This window comes from Pan troglodytes, chromosome 13, assembly GCF_028858775.2.
Source record: "Pan troglodytes isolate AG18354 chromosome 13, NHGRI_mPanTro3-v2.0_pri, whole genome shotgun sequence".
Taxonomy (NCBI): domain Eukaryota; kingdom Metazoa; phylum Chordata; class Mammalia; order Primates; family Hominidae; genus Pan; species Pan troglodytes.
In genome coordinates, this window is record NC_072411.2 from 20,731,954 (window position 1) to 20,756,000 (window position 24,047).

Below are 24,047 nucleotides of genomic sequence, written 5' to 3' on the forward strand. Positions count from 1 at the left end.
GTCCCATATTTCTTGGAGGCTTTGTTCATTTCTTTTTATCTTTTTTCTCTAAACTTCTCACTTCATTTCATTCGTTTGATCTTCAGTCACTGATACCCTTTCTTCCAGTTGATCAAATCAGCTACTGAAGCTTGTGCATGCATCACTTCATTCTCGTGCCATGGTTTTCAGCTCCATCAGGTCATTTAAGGACTTGTCTACACTAGTTATTCTAGTTAGCCATTCGTCTAATCTTTTTTCAAGGTTTTTAGCTTCTTTGTGATGGGTTAGAACATTCTCCTTTAGCTAGGAGAAGTTTGATCGTCTGAAGCCTACTTCTCTCAACTTGTCAAAGTCATTCTCCATCCAGCTTTGTTCCGTTTGTGGCGAGAAGCTGCGTTCCTTTGGAGGGGGAGAGGCGCTCTGATTTTTAGAATTTTTGGCTTTTCTGCTCTGGTTTCTCCCTATCTTTGTGGTTTTATCTACCTTTGGTCTTTGATGATGGTGACGTACAGATGGGGTTTTGGTGTGGATGTCCTTTCTGTTTGTTAGTTTTCTTTCTAACAGTCAGGTCCCTCAGCTGCAGGTCTGTTGGAGTTTGCTGGAGGTCTACTCCAGACCCTGTTTGCCTGGGTATCACCAGCGGAGGCTGCAGAACAGTGAATATTGCTGAACAGCAAATGTTGCTGCCTGATCGTTCCTCAGGAAGCTTCGTCTTAGAGGGGTACCCAGCCTTGTGAGGTGTCAGTCTGCCCCTACTGGGAGGTGGCTCCCAGTTAGGCTACTCGGGGGTCAGGGACCCACTTGAGGCAGTCTGTCCATTCTCAGATCTCAAACAGTGTGCTGGGAGAATCACTACTCTCTTCAAAGCTGTCAGACAGGGACATTTAAGTCTGCAGAAGTTTCTGCTGCCGTTTATTCGGCTATGCCCTGCCCCCAGAGGTGGAGTCTACAGAGGCAGGCAGGCCTCCTTGAGCTGCGCTGGGCTCCACCCAGTTCAAGCTTCCTGGCAGCTTTGTTTACCTACTCAAGCCTCAGCAATGGTGGGTGCCCCTCCCCCAGCCTCGCTGCCACCTTGCAGTTTGATCTCAGACTACTGTGCTAGCAATGAGTGAGGATCTGTGAGCGTGGGACCCTCTGAGCCAGGCGCGGGATATAATTTCCTGGTGTGCCATTTGCTAAGACCGTTGGAAAAGCTCAGTATTAGGTTGAGAGTTACCTGATTTTTCCAGGTGCCACCTGTATTAGGTTGGGAGTTACCTGATTTTCCAGGTGCTGCCTGTCACAGCTTCCCTTGGCTAGGAAAGGGAATTCCCTGACTCCTTGCACTTCCTGGGTGAGGCGATGCCTTGCCCTGCTTCGGCTCTTGCTCGGTGGGCTGCACCCACTGTCCGACAAGCCCCAGTGAGATGAACCCAGTACCTCAGTTGAAAATGCAGAAATTACCTGTCTTCTCCGTCGCTCACACTGGGAGATGTAGACTGGAGCTGTTCTTATTCGGCCATCTTGGAACCTCCTGCATGGTTTTGGTTTTTTTTTGAGACGGAGTCTTGCTCTGTCACCCAGGCTGGAGTGCAGTGACGTGGTCTTGGCTCACTGTAAGCTCCACCTCACAGGTTCAAGTGATTCTTCTGCTTCAGCCTCCTGAGTAGCTGGGACTGCAGGTGGACACCACCATGCCTGGCTAATGTTTGTATTTTTAGTAGAGACAGGGTTTCACCACAGTGGCCAGGCTGGTCTTGAACTCCTGACCTCGTGATCTGCCCACCCTAGCCTCCCAAAGTGCTGGGACTACAGGTGTGAGCCACCGCCCCTGGCCATGCTTTGCATTTAATTTTCATGTTTCTTTAGTTGCCTTTAACCTGGAGTACTGTGGTTTCCTCAGTCTTGCCTTGACTTTCATGACTTTGAAGCTTTTGAAGATACAGGACAGTTATTTTGTTTATCGTCCCTCAATTTGGGTTTGTCTGATGTTCCCTTATAAAGTAGATTAATCTTGGCACCTTTGGCAGAAAAATAACCGAAGTGATTCTGTGTTTCGTTCTGTCCTATTGGGTGTCATGTACTTTCATTTGGTCCCATTACTAGTGATACTAAATTTGATCCCTTGATTAAGATGGTGTCTGCTAGGCCTCACCACTATGAAGTTATTCTTTTTTTGCTTTGTCATTAACTATTTTGTGGGCAGTTATGTTGAGACTCTTCCTCATCAAACTTTCTATTTATTTATGAACTAATAGATTCCTGTTTTAATTCAATGGGTTATATCTGTTACTATCATTTAATTTGTTGCTCAAATTTTCCCAAGTATGGTCAATGGGAGCTGCTTCAAGATGGCTTCTATGTTCATTTGACATGGCCCCTTCATTCTTTGAGCTCTGCCTTACTTTCTGGCTTATGAAGGTATGCCATGTTCATCTTGCAGTGCCGTACTCCAGCCCTGGAATTAGCCAGTTCTCCAATGAGTCTTGTGACCAGATTTAGGGAATATGTGTTTACGTTTATTTCTCCATATCTCTCTCTCGAATACCATGAATACCGTAACTTCAACACCCATAAATAATTGAAATTCCAGTCTAACACTACAGGGCTTCTTGTAGTTTTTTTTTTTCTTTCCATATTTGTAGTTCTCTTCTATAGAAACCAGGCTATGATTATCACCAGTAGGTTTACTATATTGATCACTCAGCATGTATGGAACCAGTCTCTAGCCTCTCCCTGTGTACATGCTGGTCTTGCTCAGACAACCTAATTATTTCTGGACTGAGTTATTATTTTTTATTTTTATTTTTTGCTGTTTCTTTGATCTTGGATGGACTGAATTATTTGGAAAAAGGAAAGGATTGTGAAACTTGTCACCTTACAAATACACAGTGGAACGTAAAGCACTCCTTTGACAATTGTATTGAAGAGTTATTACCTCAGAGATTTGGTTTGGAGTAGGAGGCTTAAAGAGAAGAGAGAAGGCATGCTTAAGTAAAAGAAGGAGTTGGTTTTAGTTAGCATGACGATGTCATTTTTTCTGTAAAGTAGGCCACTTAAAAAAAAAGACATAATTTACATACCATAAAGTTCACCATTTTAGATTGCACAATTCAGAGTTTTCAGTATATTTAGAATTGTTCAGCCATCATCACTAATTCCAGAACATTTTCATCACCCCCAAAGAAACCCTCTTACACGTTACCAGTCATTTCCCATTTACCCCTCCCCACAGCATCTGGCAAACGCTGTCTATGGATTTGCCTGTTTTGAAAATTTCATTTGAATGGAATCATGTAATAGGTGGCCTTTGGAATCTGGAAATGTACTTAGCATAATGTTTTCACGGTTCATCCGTGTTGTAGCATATCTTAGTGGTTGATTCCTTTTTATTGCTGAATAATATTCTATTGTATGGATATATCACATTTTATTTACTCATCCATTGATGGACATTTGGAGTATTTCTACTATTTGGCTGTTATGAATAATGCTGCTCTGAAGGCTGGGCATGGTGGTCTGTAATCCGAACACTTTGGGAGGCTGAGATGGGCGGATTGCTTGAGCCCAGGAGTTTGAGACCAGCCTGGGCAACATGGCAAAACCCTTGTCTCTACAATATACAAAAATTAGCCAGGTGTGGTGGTGTGTGCCTGTAGTTTCAGCTACTTGGGAGGCTCAGGTAGGAGGATTGCTTGTGCCAAACTTTTCCAGTGATGGCACCATCCCACACTCCCTACCAGCAGTGTATGAGGATTCCTGTTTCTCCACATCCTTGCCAACTTGTGATTTCCCCTTCTTTTTGGTTTAGCCATCCTAGTTGGTATGAAATGGTGTCTCATTGTGGTTTCGATTTGCATTTCCCTAATGCCTAATGATGTTGAGCATCTTTTCATGTGCTTGTTTGCCATTTGTGTATCTTCTTTGGAGAAATGTCTATTCAGATCCTTTGCCTGATTTTTAAAGTGTGTTATTTGCCTTTCTGCTGTTGAGTTGTAAGAGTTCTTTGTATTTTCTGGGTACTCAGCCTTAGTCAGATACATTTGCAAACTTTTTTCCCCTACTTTTCACTTTCTTGATAGTGTCCTTTGACAAAAGTTTTACATTGTGATGAAATCCAGTTTACCTACTTTGGTTGCTTATGCTGTTTGTGTTATATCTATCAAACAATTGCCTATTCTGAGGTCATAAAGATTTACACGTTTTCTTCTAAAAGTTTTTTTTTTTTTTTTTTTTTTGAGAAAGAGTCTCACTCTGTCACCAGGCTGGAGTGCAGTGGTGCAATTTCGGCTCACTGCAACTCCACCTCCCGGTTCGAGCAGTTCTCCTGCCTCAGCCTCCGAAGTACCTGGGACAACAGGCATCTGATTCATTTAGAGTTAATTTTTGTATATGCTATGAAGTTGGGGTCCACCTTCATTCTTTAGCATGTAAATATCCAGTGATCGTAACACCACTTGTTAAAATGACTTGAAGGGTCTTGTTGCATGCTTGTTGGAAATCTATTTACTATAGACTATAGATATGTGGGTTTATTTCTGGATTCCCTCTTCTGTTCCATTGATACATATATATATACTTTTTTTTTTTTTTCGAGACGGAGTTTCACTTTTGTTGCCCAGGCTGGAGTGCAATCGTGCGAACTTGGCCCACCACGACCTCTGCCTCCATGGTCCAAGTGATTCTCCTGCCTCAACCTCCCAAGCAGCTGGAACTACAGGCATGCACCACCATGCCCAGCTAATTTTGCACCTTTAGCAGAGATGGGGTTTGTTCATGTTGGCAGGCTGGTCCCAAACTCTCGACCTCAGGCAATCCGCCTGCCTCGGCCTCCCAAAGTGCTGGAATTATAGGCGTGAGCCACCGTGCCCGGCCTGTTCCATTGATCTTTATGTTGATCCTTATGCCAGTACCACAGTGTCTTGATTATGGTAACTTTGTAGTAAGTCTTAAAATTGGGAAGTGTGAGTTCTCCAGCTGTCTTCTTTTTTCAGTATTCTTTTGGTTATTCTGAGTCCCTTGCATTTCCGTATAAATCTTAGGGTCAGCTTATCCATTTATGCAAAAAAGGCAGTTGGAATTTTGGTAGGGATTGCACGGAATCTGTATATCAATTTGGGGAATATTGCCATTTTAACAATGTAGTCTTCTGATCCATGAACATGGAATGTCTTTCTATGTATTAGGTTTTTAATTTTTTTTTTTTTTTTTTTTTTTGAGGCGGAGTCTTGCTCTGTCGACCAGGCTGGAGTGCAGTGATGTGATCTTGGCTCACTGGAACCTCTGCCTCCCGGGTTCACGCCATTCTCCTGCCTCAGCCTCCCTAGGTTTTTAATTTTTTAAAACAATGTTTTATAGTTTAAGCTTATAGAAGTCTCACTTCCTTGGTTAAATTTATTCCTAAGCATTTTATTCCTTTGGTGCTATTTTAAATGGAATTGTTTTTATAATTTCATTTTTGGATTGTTCATTGTTAGCGTATAGAACTGCAACCGATTTTTGTGTATTTATGTTGTATCCTGTAGTCTTGCTGAACGTGTTTATTAGTTTTAATGTGTTTTTATGTATAAGATCATGTCATCTGCAAAAAGATGGTTTTATGTCTTCCTTTAGAATCTGTATGTCTTGTGTTTTTTTCTTTCCTTTTCTTTCCTCAGTGCCCTGGCTAGAACCTGCAATAAAATGTTGAATAGAAGCAGTGGGAGTGGACACCCTTGACATATTCCTGATCTTAGTGGGGAAAATGTTCAGTCTTCTACCATCAAGTATGGTGTGGGAATTTTATAGATGCCCTTAATCAGATTGAGGGAAGGTCTTTTCTATTCCTAGTTCGTTGATGATTTCATAATGAAGGGTCGTTGGGTTTTGTCAATTGCTTTTTCTGCATTTATTGAGAGGATGATGTGAAGTTTTAAAAAAATCTGTTTATATGATATGTTATATTGATTTTTTTTTTTTTGATGTTGAACCAACCTTGAATTTTTGGGATAAATCCCACTTAGTCATGGTTTATAGTCTTTTTTTTTTTTTTTTTTTGGAGATGGAGTCTCACTTTGTTGCCCAGGTTGGAGTGCAGTGGCGTGATCTCAGCTCACTGCAACATCTGCCTCCTGGTTCAAGCGATTCTCCTGCCTCAGCCTCCCAAGGAGCTGGGATGACAGGCATGCGCCACTGTGCCCGGCTAGTTTTTGTATTTTTAGTAGAGATGGGATTTCGCCATGTTGTCCAGGCTGGTCTTGAACTCCTGTATGCAAGCGATCCTTTTGCCTCAGCCTCCCAAAGTGTTGGGATTACAGGTGTGAGCCACCACACCTGACCATTGGTTTGCCAGTATTTGATGATTATTTTGGTACTGTATTGATAAAGGATATTAGTCTGTAGTTTTCTTGTGACTTTTTTTTTTTTTCTGGTTTGGGTGTAATGCTGGTCTTGTAGACGAGGTGGGAAAACCATCCCCCCTCTTGTATTTTTTTGGAAAATCTTGTGAAGGATTAGTGTTAATTCTTTCAATATTTGGTAGAATTTGTCATTGAAACCATCTGGTTCTGGGCTTTTGTTTGTGAGAAGTTTTTGATTATTGACTCATTCCTTTAATTGTTACAGGTGTATTCAGATTTTCTTTTCTTTCCATTTTGAGACAGGGTCTCACTTTGTCACCCAGGCTGGAGTGTAGTGACGCCATCACAGCTCACTGCGGCCTCAACCTCCCAGGCTCAAGGGATCCTCCCATGTCAGCCTGCTGAGTAGCAGGGACTAGAGGTACCCACCACGCCTGGCTAATTCTTTATTTTTTTGTAGAGATGGGGGCTCACCATGTTGCCCAGACTGGTCTCGATCTCCTGGATGCAAGTGATCCTCTTCAGCCTCACAAAGTGTTGGGATTACAAGTGTGAGCTACCACGTCTGGCTGTGTTTTCTCTAAAGGCCATTTTAGAGAGTAAAAGGGGTACTTAATGAATGAGGGATTGGGATAGTAGGCACAAGCCGCCAGTATTATTCTGGTAAACCAGAATATATGGTCATCGTTGTTTTAGTGGACTGCAGAATACTACCCCATCGTCTATTTTAAAATCTAAATGTAATTTAATATCCTTTTATATAGTCCAGTGATGATCTTAAACTTAGAGTTATGCAATCTGTGGAATTCCCCTAGAAAAATGCACATACACATAACGTTTTGTCTATACATAGTAATTCAGATATCCCCGAAGCCCAACTATGAATTCTCCAATTTAGTAACCCTTCTTTAGCAAATGAATAACCTATAGCTTAAGGGAAGATGGATAATGGTATAAATCTGTGAGTTTTTCTGTTTAAATCTTTAAGACAGTTATGCCGTCAAACATTTATAATCTCTTTTTTTTTTTTTTTTTTTTTTTGCTGTTGGTACAACTTTGTTATTAAATCTCGTTGTATAACTAAACAGATATTTTTATGGTAATATATTCTTTCTTGATGAAGGCTTAGGGAAACACTTTTTTTTTGCTGTCATAAAAATAGTACATGTAGCAAAGCCACCCATGACAGGAGCACTGCCAATATTAGTGGTTAAAAAAGTGACAATTTTGGGTAGTTTCTTGTATACAGGACTTTCCACAGTAGAAGTAATATATTTTTAATTTTGATATTGAGTGGTTTTAGGTTGGTACAATAAGGCTTTGCAAAATAATTGGACAGTTAACTGTACCGATTTCCTGGAGAACACGTTTGATGCATTTTGAAGGAACAATTTTCAGTCTTAAAATCAAATGTTTACATGAACCAGGCAGGAGAGCAAAAGAAGGGAAGCAGGTTGGTGTGCACCTTAAAGATTTTGCATGGTTATTTACTCCAAGAAGAAATATGGTTTCTCTCATTTAAAAAAAAAATCTTGCTACATACTTGTTATGTTTTGTATTTTCCTTCATTTTATTTTATTTTTAAATAAAAGAAGCAGGGTTTTGCTGTCTGTGTCTGCCCAGGCTGGAGTGCAGTGGCATGATCAGAGCTCACTGTAGCCTTGATCCCCTGGGCTCCAGTGATCCACCCACCTCAGCCTCCCAAGTAGGTAGGACTACAGGTGTGCACCACCATGCCTGGCTAATTTAAAAAATAATAATTTTGTAGAGACCGCCCAGGCTGTTCTGGAACTCCTGGCCTCAAGTGATCCTCTTGCCTTGGCCCTCTAAGGTGTTGGGATTACAGGTGTGGGCCACTGTGCCCAGCCCTTTTCTCATTTTTGATAGGGATAGAGACAGAGAAATATAGATAGCGTGATGATAGATCATAGCTGATATCCAGCAGATTGTAGAGGATCAAAAAGGATTGGTGGAGGGGATGTGGTGAAGTGGGAAGCATATTACCTTTACCTGCAAAAGACAGTATACGGCAACTACCACCTAGCTCCAGGCATTTGCTGTTAAATAGGTTTGTTGTACCAGCATTGCTGGATCTTCAGGTATTTCAAGAAAGGCTGAAATCCAGATTTCAAGGCTAAATTGTCTATTTTTAAAAAGTTGTTAAACGTATTTTTAAAAATACAGTGGCTGATGGAGAAATCAAAGAAGATAAAAGTAAATGGAAAGACATTCTACATTGAATGGAAGACTCAACAAAGATACCAGTTCTCCCCAAATTGATATACAGGTTTAATGCAGTTTTTCTCAAAATTCCAATAAGATCTTTTGTAGATATAGGTAAGATTATTCTAAAATTTATATGGAAAGACAGAGGACTACTAGAATGGCTAAAGTGATTTTAAAAAAGGGGAATAAAATGGGAGGAATCATGCTACCTAATTTCAAGACTTACTATATAGCTTTCATAATCAAGACCTTGTGGTATTGGCAAAGCGACAGACATGTAGATCAATGGAAAGAAATAGCCATACACAAATATGACCTCGGATTTTTGTCAAAGGTGCCAAAGTAATTCAGTGGAAGAATAGTCTTAATAATGGTGCTGGATTAGAACCTGTGGAAGAAGGAAAAACAAACAAACAAACAAACAAAAGTGCTGGAGCAGCTGGATATCTGTAAGACAGAAAAACCTTGACCTAAACTTATACCTATACAAAAATGAACTCAAAATGGATAATGAGCCTGAATATAAAATGTAAAACTATAAAACTTAGAGACAAATAAACAGGAGAAAATCTGTGGGACCTAGAGTTTAGAGAAGAGTTACTAGTAAACATGATACCAAAAGGATGATTTAAAAAAAAAAGATAAAATAGACTTCATAAAAAATTAAAAACTTTTGCTTTGGGAAAGACCCTGTTAATAGAACAAGAAAGTATTTGTATATCACACATCTGACCAGGAACTCGTGTCTAGCATATATACACAATGCCTAGCTGGGCGCAGTGGCTCACGCCTGTAATCTCATCACTTTGGGAGGCCAAGGCAAGAGGATCACTTGAGCTCAGGAGTTCAAGACTAGCCTGGACAACATAGTGAGACCTTGTCTCTACCAAAAAAAAAAAAAAAAAAAAGTTTGCTGTTGTGGCTACTTGGGAGGCTGGGCAGGAGGATCGCTTAAGCCTGGGAGGTGGAGGCTGCTGTGAGCTGTGACAGCCACTGCACCTCAAACCTGGGTGACAGAGCGAAACCGTGTCTCAACCAAAAACAAAACAAAACAAGCTCCTCAGCTCAACAATTAGAAAGCAAACAGTCTAATTCAAAAATGAACAAAAGACATGAAGAGACATTTCACCTGAGAGGATATACAGATGACAAATTCATGAAAAGATGTTAGACTAGCCATCAGGGAAGTGCCAATTAAGACCTCAGTGAGATGTTTTCACTACACATCTATCAAAACAGCTAAAGTAAAACATGGTGACAACTCCAAATTTTGGTGAGAATGTGCAGAAATGGGATCTCTTATACATTGTTGTTGGGATTGTAAAGTGATATCGCTACTCTGGAAGATAATCTGGCAGTTTCTTTTAAAACTAAACATACACTTAAACCATATGACTAATCAGTTGTATGCCTGACCATTTATCCCAGAGAGATGAAGACTTACTTCCACACAAAAACCTGAGCATGATTGTTCATAGCATCTTTATTTGTAGTAGCAAAAAACTTGAAACAACCACAATGTCCTACAGTAAGTGAATGATTAAACAGTGGCACAATCATACCATGTAATACTACTCAGCAATAAAAAGAAAAAACTATTGATACACACCAACTTGGATGGATTTCAGAGGGCATTATGCTGAATAGGAAATAAAGCCAGTATCAAAAGGTTATATATTATATGATTCTATCTATGTAACATTCTTGAAATGACACAATTATAGAGATTGAGATCAAATTAATGGTTGCTAAGGGTTAGGGATATTGGAGTTGGGGGAGTGGTGACTGTAAATGAGTAATATGAGAGAGTTCTTCGTGATAATGGAATATTTCTTTATCTTGATTGTGGTATTAGGATAGGAATCTAAATGTGATAAAATGACACAGAACTATACATGCACATTGTACCAGTGTTAGTTTACTGATTCTAATATTGTACTGTAGTTATGTTAAAATGTAAGCATTGGCAGAAGTGTACACAGGACCGGGCCTCTTCTTACTGTCATTCCAACTTTGTGTGAATCTCTAATTATTTCATAATAAAACCTTAAAAAATAAACATAGCATGGAACAAACAAACCATGTCTCGGGAGCAAAATTTAATCCTCAAAAATACATATCTGTGCTTGGTGAAGTTTGAAAAGGTTATATATAGAGATTAGAATTTTAACTGGTTCAGGGAAGTGTTTTTTTTCTTTTTTTTTTTTTTGAGAAGGAGTCTCACTCTGTTGCCCAGGCTGGAGTGCAGTGGTGTGATCTCAGCTCACTACAGCCTCTGCCTTCCGGGTTCAAGCAATTCTCCTGTCTCAGCCCCTCGAGTAGCCAGGACTACAGGCACGCACCACCATGCCTGGCTAATTTTTTGTATTTTTTTTTTTTTTTTTTTTAGTAGAGACAGGGTTTCACCACGTTGGGTGGGCTGGTCTCGAGTTCTTGACCTCAGGTGATCTGCCCTCCTCGGCCTCCCAAAGTGTTGGAATGACAGGCATGAGCCACCACACCCGGCCTATTCAGTGAAGTTTTTAAAGAAAAATAAGTTACTTAGATGGTAGGTATCATGCATCAGGTGTATCTTGTATAACGTGATACTGTATATTATGCTTTTAGAAAAGGGAAACATAGATAGCATTTCTCATAAATACTTAAAGAATTTTAAGATGTCAGTATTAATTATGTTTTGTCTTTTTCTTAAATTGATTGGAAAGCTTGTTTATGTTCTGTAATTTTTTTCAAAACTCCCTTGGTTCTTGATGTAAGCATGGGTAGACAGGTGGTCCAACATGTGGCACCTGTGGAGAATAGAGCTGGTAGTTGCTCACTAGCTCTCCATTTTTTATTTTTTATACTGAATTTTGATTTTTTTGAGATCCCTAGATTAATAATATAAGCACTTCTAATAAAGAGAAGAAGATGACAAGGATGCCTACTATTACCATTGCTACTTAATTTTATAGTAGAAGTACCAGCAAATGCAGTTATGGAAGAGAAAATTATAAAGATTAGAAGGAAATAAAATAATCACAGGCAAATGCTTGCATTGTATTCAGGGATTCAACTGAGAACACAATAGGATTCAGTAAGATAGTGGGAGGTGAAAAACATAGAAATAAATAACATGTTAAATGTATATATGTGTGTATTGTAACACACATATTTGCTGAACAAGGAAGAACTAAAAAGTTGAAGGAGTAAGTCTAGAGAAGGATGACCTTGTTGAATTTTTCAGGAAAACTCCTGATCTTACTGCTGCCCAATAATGATTGTTTATAATTTATGGCTAATAATATTCTGAAGTTGATCATCTTTGTAAATCCTTGTCAGTATTCTGGATTTTTAAAAAATTAAAATAAATTAGAAGAAATGGAATCATCAGGTCAAAGAGATAGAGTTTAAAGCTGTTTGATTATATTTACAAATTAAACTTATCAGTGTATGAAAGTAACAGTATGTTTTATCTAGATAGTGTTGTTTTGTTTCAGTTAATATTTATTGCTACATTAGAAAATGCTGTATTATGAATATTCAATAATTCATTTAAAGAAATGTAGATCTAATTCATTTTATTTGTTCAATAATTATGGGGTTTGAAGCAATAGTTTTTTAATTTGATCCTCAGAAAAATCTCCTGTGAAGAATAAAAGGTTTAAGTGAGGTCTAGTGATTTCTAGAGACTGGATTTGAATTTATTATTTTGATTCTTAAGATTAAGATATGGACTGAATACCACAGAGGATTCTGTTTAAAAATAGTGATGAGGAGTGTGGGAAATAAGATCATATAAGGCTCTGATGAACTTTTACTGGGTTCTAAAAATGTGTTTAGCTGTTTTAAAATAGAGGGTATTTTGAAGTGGTCAGAATGTGAGTTCGACTATATTGTAAATAGATACATGGTTGAACAAAATAAAATAAGTGGGCTGGGTGTGGTGGCTCACACCTGTAATCCTAGCACTTTGGAAGGCTGAGGCGGGCAGATCATATGAGGTCAGGAGTTCAAGACTAGCCCGGCCAACCTGGTGAAAACCTGTCTCTACTAAAAATTAAAAAAAAATTAGCCAGGCGTGGTGGCTCACGCCTGTAGTCCCAGCTACTTGAGAGGCTGAGACTTGAGAATTGCTTGAACTAGGGAGGCAGAGGTTGCAGTGAGTCGAGATCGCACCACTGCACTCTAGCCTGGGCAACAGAGAAGACTTTGTCTCAAAAAAAAAAAAAAAAAGTGAATTAAGTGTAAAAATGACCATCAAAACCTAGTGAGCTCCTATGCAATTTTGGCAGCATGCTGTCTCCCTTTTTAAAGTGTATTTCCAAAATAGATTATGTACTTTATCTCTGGAAAGTGAATATATAACCTACATAACTCGTGAAAAAACTACCATATTACCCCTATAGAGTGTACTATGCTTATTACCTGGGTGGCAAAATAACCTGTATACCAAACCCCCATGACATGCAATTTACCTGTATAACAAACCTGCACATGTACCCCTGAATATAAAATAAAGGTTAAAAAAAAAATCCTGGCCGGGTGCAGTGGCTCACGCTTGTAATCCCAATACTTTGTGAGGCCGAGAGGGGCGGATCACCTGAGGTCAGGAGTTCAAGTTCAGCCTACATGGCGAAACCCTGTCTCTATTAAAAATAATAAAAATTAGCCGGGCGTGGTGGCGGGCGCCTGTAATCCCGGCTACTCAGGAGTCTGAGGCAGGAGAATCGCTTGAATCCGGGAGGCGGAGGTTGCAGTGAGCCGAGATCGCGCCACTGCACTCCAGCCTAGGTGACAAGAGTGAAACTCCGTCTCAAAAAAAAAAAGAAAAAAGAAACAAAAATCCTTAGAGCATACTAATAATATGCAGAAAGGCACAGCGGAAGATATATTTTAATGGTGATACAAGTCTTCATTTGGAATGTCTTATAATACAGACTGTTAACTCAAAAAAAGTAGTCACTCAGGAAGTTTATAGTGGAATCTAGATCAAATTGAAGTGTTTTCAGTTAGAACACAGTAATGCTATGTATTCATCCTCTCTTTCCTTAGTATAGGTTTTTAACTTTTAAGATTATTCACAATGTAAAAATTTGTTTTAAGATAATTCTTTAATTCAGAGCATAAACCTCTACTCACAGAAATATCTTTTTGCAGAGGCAATTGGTTTGAAAGATGGTTAACATTTCTCTACTATAAGCTCTTTGGTCTTTGAGCAAGAGTAGTGGTGGTGCATTTCTTTATTAGAGGCATGTAGGTTAAGTGGTTAGAAGGCAGGAGTCATTGATTTGAAGAGCTGTTTACAGACCATATTTAACAATAGGGTCTGGGGTGAGGGTATGTATATGTTAGTGTTTTATGGACACTCCCTACGTGATTCTTTGTTTGGTTTACTTATGGCTGTTATGTTTGTGGTTACATATTATTTATATTTTAAGATACAAGTAGATAATTGTTCTTCCATGCCTAGTTAGATAGGATGGAAAGAAATGTGGCTTTCTACATCCTTTGATATATCTTTATCAATTAAACTTTAAAAGTGGGAAATAGAAGGGAAGTTGTCTCCTTTTTAAGGTACAGTGAAGAAAGAGAATCTTACTAGTAATCTATATCTGGTGCTTTCACTTTTATCTTCTAGTGTAATATAAACTCGACTCCTAAAGACCCTGATTCAAGGAAAACACTATCAGTGCCTGTCTCTGAGGCCTGAATTTTCCAGGCCTCGGTCTTGGAATGTGGAGGAGATGAAAGAAAACAGACTTGAGAATATGCAAACATGAACCCAGACCTTTCCCAGAAGAACATCACCCAGAACTCCCACAGCTCCTAAATCTCACTTTAACATGTGTTTGATGCTTTATCTGAGTTTTGGGTCATCTTAAGGGAGTGCAGGTATTAGAAACTATTATATATAAGTAGAAAAGAGATGAAAATGCCTGCCTGGAAGATAACTATGATCCTTTTTCTCACTAGGGTGATTTTATGTTTATTTATATACTTACATTTTAGAGATGGGGTCTTGTTCTGTCGCCCAGGCTGGAGTACAGTATCATAGTTCCCTTGAAGCCCCAAACTCCTGGACTCAAGCAGCCCTGTCGCCTCAGCCTCCCAAATAACTGGGGGACTGTAGGCATATGCCACCATGCTCAGCTAATTAAAAAAAAAATTTTTTTTTAGAGACCGGTCTTACTATGTTGCCCAGGTTGGTCTCAAACTCCTGGCCTCAAACGATGCCCCTGCCTTAGCCTCCTGAGTAGCTATGATTATAAGCAAGAGCTACTGTGACAAGTTAGACTAGAAAGGTATATTTGTGAGACTAGTCCTAAATAGTTTTAAACAGGAAGAAATTTAAGTTATAACTGTCTAAGAAAGACTTTAGATTGTTCTTTTTTTTTTTTGAGATGGAGTCTCGCTCACTCTGTCACCCAGACTGGAGTGCAGTGGCGCAATCTTGGCTCACTGCAACCTCCGCCTCCTGGGTTCAAGCGATTCTCATGCCTCAGCCACCCGAGTAGCTGGGATTACAGGCGCCTGCCACCACGCCCAGCTAATTTTTGTATTTTTAGTAGAGATGGGGTTTCACCATGTTGGCCAGGCTGGTCTGAAACTCCTGACCTCAGGTGATTGCCCGCTTTGGCCTCCCAAAGTTGCTGGGATTGCAGGTGTGAGCCACCTTACCCGGCTGAGATTGTTCTTGAAATAGTGTTCTATTTTTTAAAAAATTGTTTTCTTTTTATATCCCTGAAAACTTATTCTGTCAAAATTTATATTTAGCCTATTAATTTTCAGTCCACTGATAATGTTCACTCTGCCAACACACGTGTGTGCACATACTCACACACTTGAAAAATTTTCTTCTTCCCTGTTTGAAAAAACTCTGGAAGGAATCAAGAGAAACCAGTAACATCTTGGGGAGGAGGAGTGCCTGTGTTATGGGGTGTGGGTAATAGGGGGCAGAGACTGGGGGGGAACTGATGACCATATAGTTTTTAATATTACCAAAAAATTAAACCATTTGAATATATTACCTATATAAAACATTAAAATAAGGGGGTCCATGATTATTGCCTTAAGTAATATGTGTTCATTGTTGAGTAAGCGGATAATATAGGAAAGCACAAGGAAGAAAAAAAATCACTAGCAATTTCAACCAGCCGAGAGATAACATCTCTGTTACATCATTATTACAGATTATCTCTGTGAATGAAAATATGTATTTAATACAAAATTGTATATCTTGACAAAACAATTTATAATATCTAATAACCTGCCTTTTAAAATTTAACAATGTAAGTAATTTTTCAAATTCTTAAGTATTTGCTTTCATTATTTTTCATGGATATATAGTGCTCTATTATATTAAAATACTTTAACCAGTTCACTCTTGTTAGATACATAGGCTGTCCTAATTTTCTTTGATGAAATTTCTTGTAGGTAAATCTACACACATCCATAATAATTTCTAGGTGTAGAATTGCTGGGTTGAAGACACATAGTTATTTTTGAGACATTATCTACTGTCTAGTCAAATTGCTTCCTGGAAGGGTTGTGCTCATTTGCACTCACTATGGTGGATGAGAGGCTACATGAAATAGTGCCCAGGTGACCAGCCATGGAAGATAGGACAACTCCCAGTTCCATGGTTTTGGGGAGAAAATCTGGGGCATGAAAACTAGTTTTTTCTCTTACTCAGTATATGATTTACATCAGGCTGTAGTAGGTATTTGTGTCAGTTAAGTCTGGAATATTTGGATATTGGATTTCTGGGCTGGACAGTGATGGATGAACTGTTTACTGCTGTAGGTTGAAGAATTTTTTACTGAAAGAAAATTGAATTGTTTTTTGCTACTGGCAGGCCTAGTGTTCTGTTAATGGAAGGATGCAGACCGGAGCTGTTCCTATTCGACCATCTTGCCAGCCTAGATTGAAAGATTAAAGATTGCTAGATTGAAATAGGCTTAAAAGTAGATGTCCAACTGAATTTATTAAAAGATGAGAGATGGCACAGTAGCCCACGCACTTGAAATCTCAAGAAAATATTGCATAGCATTTAAAAAATATTTGCTGAACATTTTATTTAAACATGGAAAGGTATTTTGCTGCCACACTGATAGTTCAGTGAATTGCACTTTTGGATCTTGGAGAATGGAGAGAAGCAGCTAGGCAAATAATTGGCAAGAAAAGTAAACAGTTACAGTGCAGCTTTGTTTACCCACTCTGCCTATCTGCGTTTCTGAAATTGGATTCCTTGGCTCTGTGAACTAGTTAGCCTTCCTTTAGAGTGCTTGGAATTGAAAGCGTGCCAGAGAGAACACAGTCATGTATATCTTAGTTGGATGTGTGTGTCCTGTCACTGTTAGGACTTGGTGGCATAAAGGAATTAATAATGAGAAGTGAGCTGGGAATGGTTTATCAGTGGAAATATCTGGAATAGGTTTTTAGGTCTATTTGTGTCATGGACATTTCGAAGTCTCATAGTCACAATGTTAACATTTTTTATTTGTGGAACAAAGACTTCTTTATTTAATAGATAGAACCTTGATTATGAGAAAGATCTAATTTTACTCTGAAGGTTCTTTTAAAGAGTACTACCTCTGAGGAGCATCTGTTTTGTAAAATTTGGGGGACATTGTTTCACCTAATTTTTGGTTATAATCTGCTAATAAATTTTACATTTTATTATAAGAATGAATCAGGCACTGGAATATGGGGATACTTTTTTCTCTAATTTTAACAGTTTTGCAAGAGTCATTTATTTGGGAAAAGTGAGGGAAATAAGGGCAAAATTTAGAATGTCATCCTTGTTACTGAGGGAGCAGAGGAAGTGTTTTAAGAAGTCACATGATGGCTGGCAAGATGGCCGAATATGAACAGCTCCGGTCTGCAGCTGCCAGTGAGATCAACGTGGAAGGCGGGTGATTTCTGCATTCCCAACTGAGGTACCCAGCTCATCTCATTGGGGCTGGTTAGACAATGGGTACAGCTCATGGAGGGCAAGCCGAAGCAGAGTAAGACATCGCCTCATCCGGGAAGCACAGGGGGTCGGGGAACTCCCTCCCCTAGCCAAGAGAAGCCATGAGGGACTGTGCTGTGAGGAACGGTGCATTCCAGCCCAGATACTACGCTTTTCCCATGGTCTTCGCCACCTGCAGACCAGGAGATTCCCTCGGGTGCCTATGCCACAAGGGCCCTGGGTTTCAAGCACAAAACTGGGTGGCCGTTTGGGCAGGCAATGAGCTGGCTGCAGGAAGCCCAGGGAGCCAAGTGGTCTAGCTCAGTGGATCTCACTCCCATGGAACCCAGCAAGCTAAGATCCACTAGCTTGAAATTTTTGCTGCCAGCACAGCAGTCTGAAGCCGACCTGGGACGCTCAGGCTTGGTGAGGGGAGGGGCGTCCGCCGTTATTGAGGCTTGAGTAGGCGGTTTTCCCCTCACAGTATAAACAAAGCCACCAGGAAGTTCGGACTGGGCGGGGCCCATATCATAATGACAGGATCAAATTCACACATATAATATTAACCTTAAATGTAAACGGGCTAAATGTCCCAGTTAAAAGACACAGACTGGCAAGTTGGATAAAAAGTCAAGACACCTCGGTGTGCTGTATTTAGGAGATCCATCTCACGGACAAAGACACACACAGGCTCAAAATAAAGGGATGGAGGAATATTTACCAAGCAATTGGAAAGTTAAAAAAAAAAGCAGGGGTTGGCCAGGCACAGTGGCTCACACTTGTAATCCCAGCACATTGGGAGGCCAAGGCGGGTGGTTCACCAGAGGCTGGGAGTTCGAGACCAGCCTGACCAACATGGAGTAACCCTGTCTCTACTAAAAATTCAAAAATTAGCCGGGTGAGGTTGCGCATGCCTGTAATCCCAGCTACTTGGGAGGCTGAGGCAAGAAAATCTCTTGAATCCAGGATGCAGAGACTGAGGTGAGCCAAGATCATGCCATTGCACTCCAGCCTGGGCAACAAGAGTGAAACTCTGTCTCAAAAAAAAAAAAAAAAAAAAAAAAGCAGGGGTTGCAATCCTAGGCTCTGATAAAACAGACTTTAAACCAACAAAGATCAAAACAGACAAAGAAGGGCATGGTAAAGGGATCAACGCAACAAGAAGAGCTAACCTAAATATATATGCACCCAAAATAGGAGCACCTAGATTCATAAAGCAAGTTCTTAGAGACCTACAAAGAGACTTAGACTCCCACACATTAATAGTGGGAGACTTTAACACCCCACTGTCAATATTAGAAAGATCAATGAGACAGAAAATTGACAAGGATATTTAGGACTTGAACTCAGCTCTGGACCAAGCAGACCTAATAGACATCTACAGAACTCTCCACCCCAGATCAGCAGAATATACATTCTTCTCATCACTACATCACACTTTAAAATTGACCACATAATTGGAAGTAAAACACTCCTCAGCAAATGTGAAAGAACAGAAGTCATAGCAAACAGTCTCTCAGACCACAGTGCAATCAAATTAGAGCTCAGGATTAAAAAACTCACTCAGAATAGCACAACTACATGGGAACTGAACAACCTGGTCCTGAATGACTACTGGGTAAATAATGAAATTAAGGCAGAAATCAGTAAGTTCTTTGAAACCAATGAGATCAAAGACACAATATACCAGAATCTCTGGAACACAGCTAAGCAGTGTTTAGAGGGAAATTTATAGCACTAAATGCCCACAGGAGAAAGCAGGAAAGATCTAAAATCGACGCCCTAACGTCACGATTAAAAGAACTAGAGAAGCAAGAGCAATCAAATTCAAAAGCTAGCAGAAGAAATAACTAACAACAGAGCAGAACTGAAGGAGATAGAAACACGAAAAACCCTTCAAAAAATCAATGAATCCAGGAGCTGATTTTTTGTAAAGAGCTCCTGAAGGAAGCTCTATTTTAACAAAATAGATAGACCACTAGCCAGGCTAATAAAGAAGAAAAGAGAGAATAATCAAATAGACAATAAAAAATGATAAAATGGAAATCACCACTGATCCCACAGAAATACAAACTACCATCAGAAAATGTTGTAAACACCTCTACACAAATAAACTAGAAAATTTAGAAGAAATGGATAAATTCCTGGACACATATACCCTTCCAAGACTAAACCAGGAAGAAGTCAAATCCTTGAATAGACCAACAACAAGTTCTGAAATTGAGGCAGTAATTAATAGCCTACCAATGAAAAAAAGCCCAGGACCAGACAGATTCACAGCCGAATTCTACCAGAGGTACAAAGAGGAGCTGGTACCATTCCTTCTGAAACTATTACAAACAATAGGAAAAGAGGGACGCCTCCCTAACTCATTTTATGAGGCCAGCATCATCCTGTTACCAAAACCTGGCAGAGACACAACAACAACAACAAAAGAAAATTTCAGGCCACTGTCCCTGATGAACATCAATGCGAAAATCCTCAATAAAATACCAGCAAACTGAATCCAGCGGCACATCAGAAAGCTCATCCACCACGATCAAATCAGCTTCATCCCTGGGTTGCAAGGCTGGTTCAACATACGCAAATCAATAACCGTAATCCATCAGCTAAACAGAACCAATGACAAAAACCACATGATTATCTCAATAGATGCAGAAAAGGCCTTTGATAACATTCAACAGCCCTTCATGCTAAAAACTCTCAATAAACTAGGTATTGATAGAAAACATCTCAAAATAATAAGAGCTATTTATGACAAACCCACAGCCAATATCATACTGAATGGGCAAAAGCTGGAAGCATTCCCTTTGAATACTGGCACAAAACAAGGATGCCGTCTCTCACCACTCCTATTCAGCATAGTATTGGAAGTTCTGGCCAGCGCAATCAGGCAAGAGAAAGAAATAAAGCATATTCATATGGGAAGAGAGGAAGTCAGATTGCCTCTGTTTGCAGATGACATGATTGTATATTTAGAAAACCCCATCATCTCAGCCCAGAATCTCCTTAAGCTGATAAGTAACTTCAGCAAAGTCTCAGGATACAAAGTCAATGTGCAAAAATCACAAGCATTCCTATACACCAATAACAGAGAGCCAAATCATGAGTGAACTCCCATTCACAATTGCTACAAAGAGAATAAAATACCTGGGAATACAACTCACAAGGGACGTGGAGGACCTCTTGAAGGAGAACTACAAACCACAGCTCAAGGAAATAAGAGAGGACACAAACAAATGGAAAAACATTTCATGCTCATGGATAGGAAGAATCAATATCATGAAAATGGCCATACTGCTCTAAGTAATTTATAGATTCAGTGGTATCCCCATCAAGCTACCATTGACTTTCTTCACAGAATTAGAAACAAAACTAATTTAAATTTCATATGGAACCGAAAAAGAGCCCGTATAGCCAAGACATTCCTAAGCAAAAAGAACGAAGCCGGAGGCATCACGCTACCTGACTTCAAACTATACTACAAGGCTACAGTAACCAAAACAACATGGTGCTGCTACTGAAACAGATATATAGACCTATGGAACAGAACAGAAGCGTCAGAATTAACAACACACATCCACAACCATCTTATCTTTGATAAACCTGACAAAAACAAGCAATAGGGAAAGGATTCCCTATTTAATAAATGGTGTTGGGAAAACTGGCTAGCCATATGCAGAAAACTGAACCTGGACCCTTCCTTACACCTTATACAGAAATTAACTCAAGATGGATTAAAGACTTAAACGTAAAACCTAAAACCATAAAAACCCTAGAAGAAAACCTAGGCAATACCATGCAGGACTTAGGCATGGGCAAAAACTTCAAACTAAAACACCAAAAGCAGTGGCCACAAAAGCCAGAATTGACAAATGGGATCTAATTAAACTAAAGAGCTTCTGCACAGTAAAAGAAACTATCATCAGAGCGAACAGGCAATGTACAAAATGTACAATGTACAGAAAATTTTTGCAATGTATCCATCTGGCAAAGAGCTAATATCCAGAATGTATAAGAAACTTAAACAAATTTTCCAGAAAAAAACAACCCCATCAAAAAGTGGGTGAAGGATATGAACAGACACTTCTCAAAAGAAGACATTTATATGGCCAGCAAACACATGAAAAAAAGCGCATCATCACTGGTTATTAGAGAAATGCAAATCAAAACCACAATGAGATACCATCTCACACCAGTTAGAATGGCCATCATTAAAAAGTCAGGAAACAACAGGTGCTGGAGAGGATGTGGAGAAATAGGAATGCTTTTTTTGGTGGGGGTGTAAATTGGTCCAACCATTGTGGAAGACAGTGTGGTGATTTCCTCAAAGATCTAGAACCAGAAATATCATTTGACCCAGCAATCCCATTACTGCGTATATACCCAAAGGATTATAAATCATTCTACTATAAAGACTCATGCACACGTATGTTTATTGCAGCACTGTTCACAATAGCAAAGACTTGGAACCAACCCAAATGCCCATCAATGATAGACTGGATAAGGAAAATGTAGCACATATACACCATGGAATACTATGCAGCCATAAAATAGGATGAGTTCATGTCCTTTGCAGGGACATAGATGAAGCTGGAAACCATCATTCTTAGCAAACTAACACAGGAACAGAAAACCAAACACTGCATGTTCTTCCTCATAAGTAGGAGTTGAACAATGGTAACACATGGACGCAGGGAGGGGAACATCACATACTGGCCCCTGTTGGGAGGGTGAGGGACTAGGGGAGGGATACCATTAGGAGAAATATCTAATGTAGATGATGTGTTGATGGGTGCAGCAAACCACCATGGCATGTGTATACTTACGTAACAAACCTGCACGTTCTGCACATGTATCCCAGAACTTAAAGTATTAAAAAAAAAAAAAAAAAAGTCATCTGTCAGGTTTTAGGTCGTTTTTGTTCACGTGTGTCATAAGCTTGCTATGGTGGATATTGGCTAGATACTCTTCCTTCTCACCTCTTTTCTCATTCACTTGGGTTTTTCTCTTGTGAAGTATTTCATTGCGGTTATCAGTGTAGGCACAATGAAAAGTAACTTTTAGTAATTCATTCAAATTTTAAAGTTCTGTCATCTGCTTAACTAAATTTTTGTTTTTGTTTTTCAGCATTGGTTGGATGGTACAAAAAGCATCAAAAAGCAAGTAAAAAGTAAGTGCAGACAAAATTATTTGTGGTGGGGGAAAGGAAATAGAATATATTAGAAATTCTGATTTCTAATAGGATGTAAGAAATCATGTTTCAGATGAGTTTTTTAGCATTTCCATTTTCTATGAATTATTTTATTCTGATACACTGAGCTACTCCCCAAGTCATGTAGGCTTGATACTAATCTAGATTAAACTGCATTGGGGCTTAACTTTCCAGGAGAAAACCTTGCAGCTTGCAAATGGGATTGACTTTCCCCGAAATGCTTAATGGTTATTTTTTAATTAGTTGTGTTGGAATTTTCCTGTTTGGCATCTGCCCTAATATTGAAAGTATTTTGAGACTTTGTGATATTTTAAAATTAAGAAAAATGAAACAATTCACATAAAATGTTAGTGTCATTCAGAGAGAGAATACCATTGTTTATTCATTATCCAACTTGACTTTTTATCAGACTTATTAGGGCACCTCAACTCTTGTCTCAAAATAATGAGACCACTGAGATTATAGAAGTTAGTGAACTTGCTGAATTGTATTTGTGTGGGAAGATTCACCATGAGCAGTTAATAACATAGGCATTCTTCAGTGTAGCAGGTTTTCAGGGCTGTTAGGTTGCACAGTCAAGACTTTTATTTGATGTGTTTGGCTCTGAACTGTTAGAATTAATCTATAGCTGTCTATTCTTGCGATGAGAGTTAATAGTAATATGATGGCTTGGTACATTAAAAAACAATCTAATTGAAGCCTATGATCTAACCTGCAATAATGCCATAAAAACCTCATCTTTTGTCTCACTTCAATAGATTTTTGACCAGTTTTCTGGCTGAAAAGTATTATTTAAGTAGTTTATTTTATTAAAACCTTTTTTTTTTTTAAATGACAGTTGGTTCACCCTATTGTCTGCATCTTCGAGTTAAGTTTTATTCCTCAGAACCAAATAACCTTCGTGAGGAGCTAACCCGGTAAGAACACTATCTAGAATTGTGCCAGGGTTATTTTGATAGTTTTGAAAGACTGTCTTTATATTGTTTCCAATTTATAGCCAGCTAATAAAATGGATTCCTGTCCCCTGGTAACAAGACCTCAAATAATAGAATTTTATTCTGGGACGTGTTTTTTAAGTGTATGATTCTTTTCCTTTAGCATTTTCAAAATAAAGAGTTGGTTTCTTAGCATCCTCCAAAGGTGACTAGTGAGTTCTTTTTTTTAAGTATCACTCTCAACTCAGGAATGTTAACAGGATTGACATGTTTCAATACATTGCAGTATTATATTTATTGATGTTGAAAATAATCTATCTTTGGCCACAGGGAGTTTATTCAAATTGGCGCCCAACTTTCTTTACTCATTGAAATGCCATTGATTAATGAAAAACATTAGATTCTGATTGGTTTGAATAGTTTTGAATAAACCTTAT

At 39.1% G+C, this 24,047-nt stretch overlaps 1 protein-coding gene across 19 annotated transcripts in view; it reads left to right on the forward strand.

The window, feature by feature from the left end:
• Positions 1-24,047, forward strand: part of EPB41L5 (erythrocyte membrane protein band 4.1 like 5) — a 166,487-nt gene that overhangs the window by 37,394 nt on the left and 105,046 nt on the right. For 14 of the 19 annotated variants that reach the window (XM_063790377.1, XM_016949606.3, XM_063790370.1 and 11 more), the window contains 2 exons: positions 22,591-22,633; positions 23,514-23,592. In XM_063790377.1, coding sequence (XP_063646447.1) covers positions 22,591-22,633; positions 23,514-23,592 — 122 coding nt within the window. Of the gene's footprint in view, positions 1-4,558; positions 4,640-22,590; positions 22,634-23,513; positions 23,593-24,047 lie in introns of all 19 variants that reach the window. The other 5 variants (XM_063790367.1, XM_016949601.3, XM_016949602.3 and 2 more) reach the window with 1 other exon arrangement.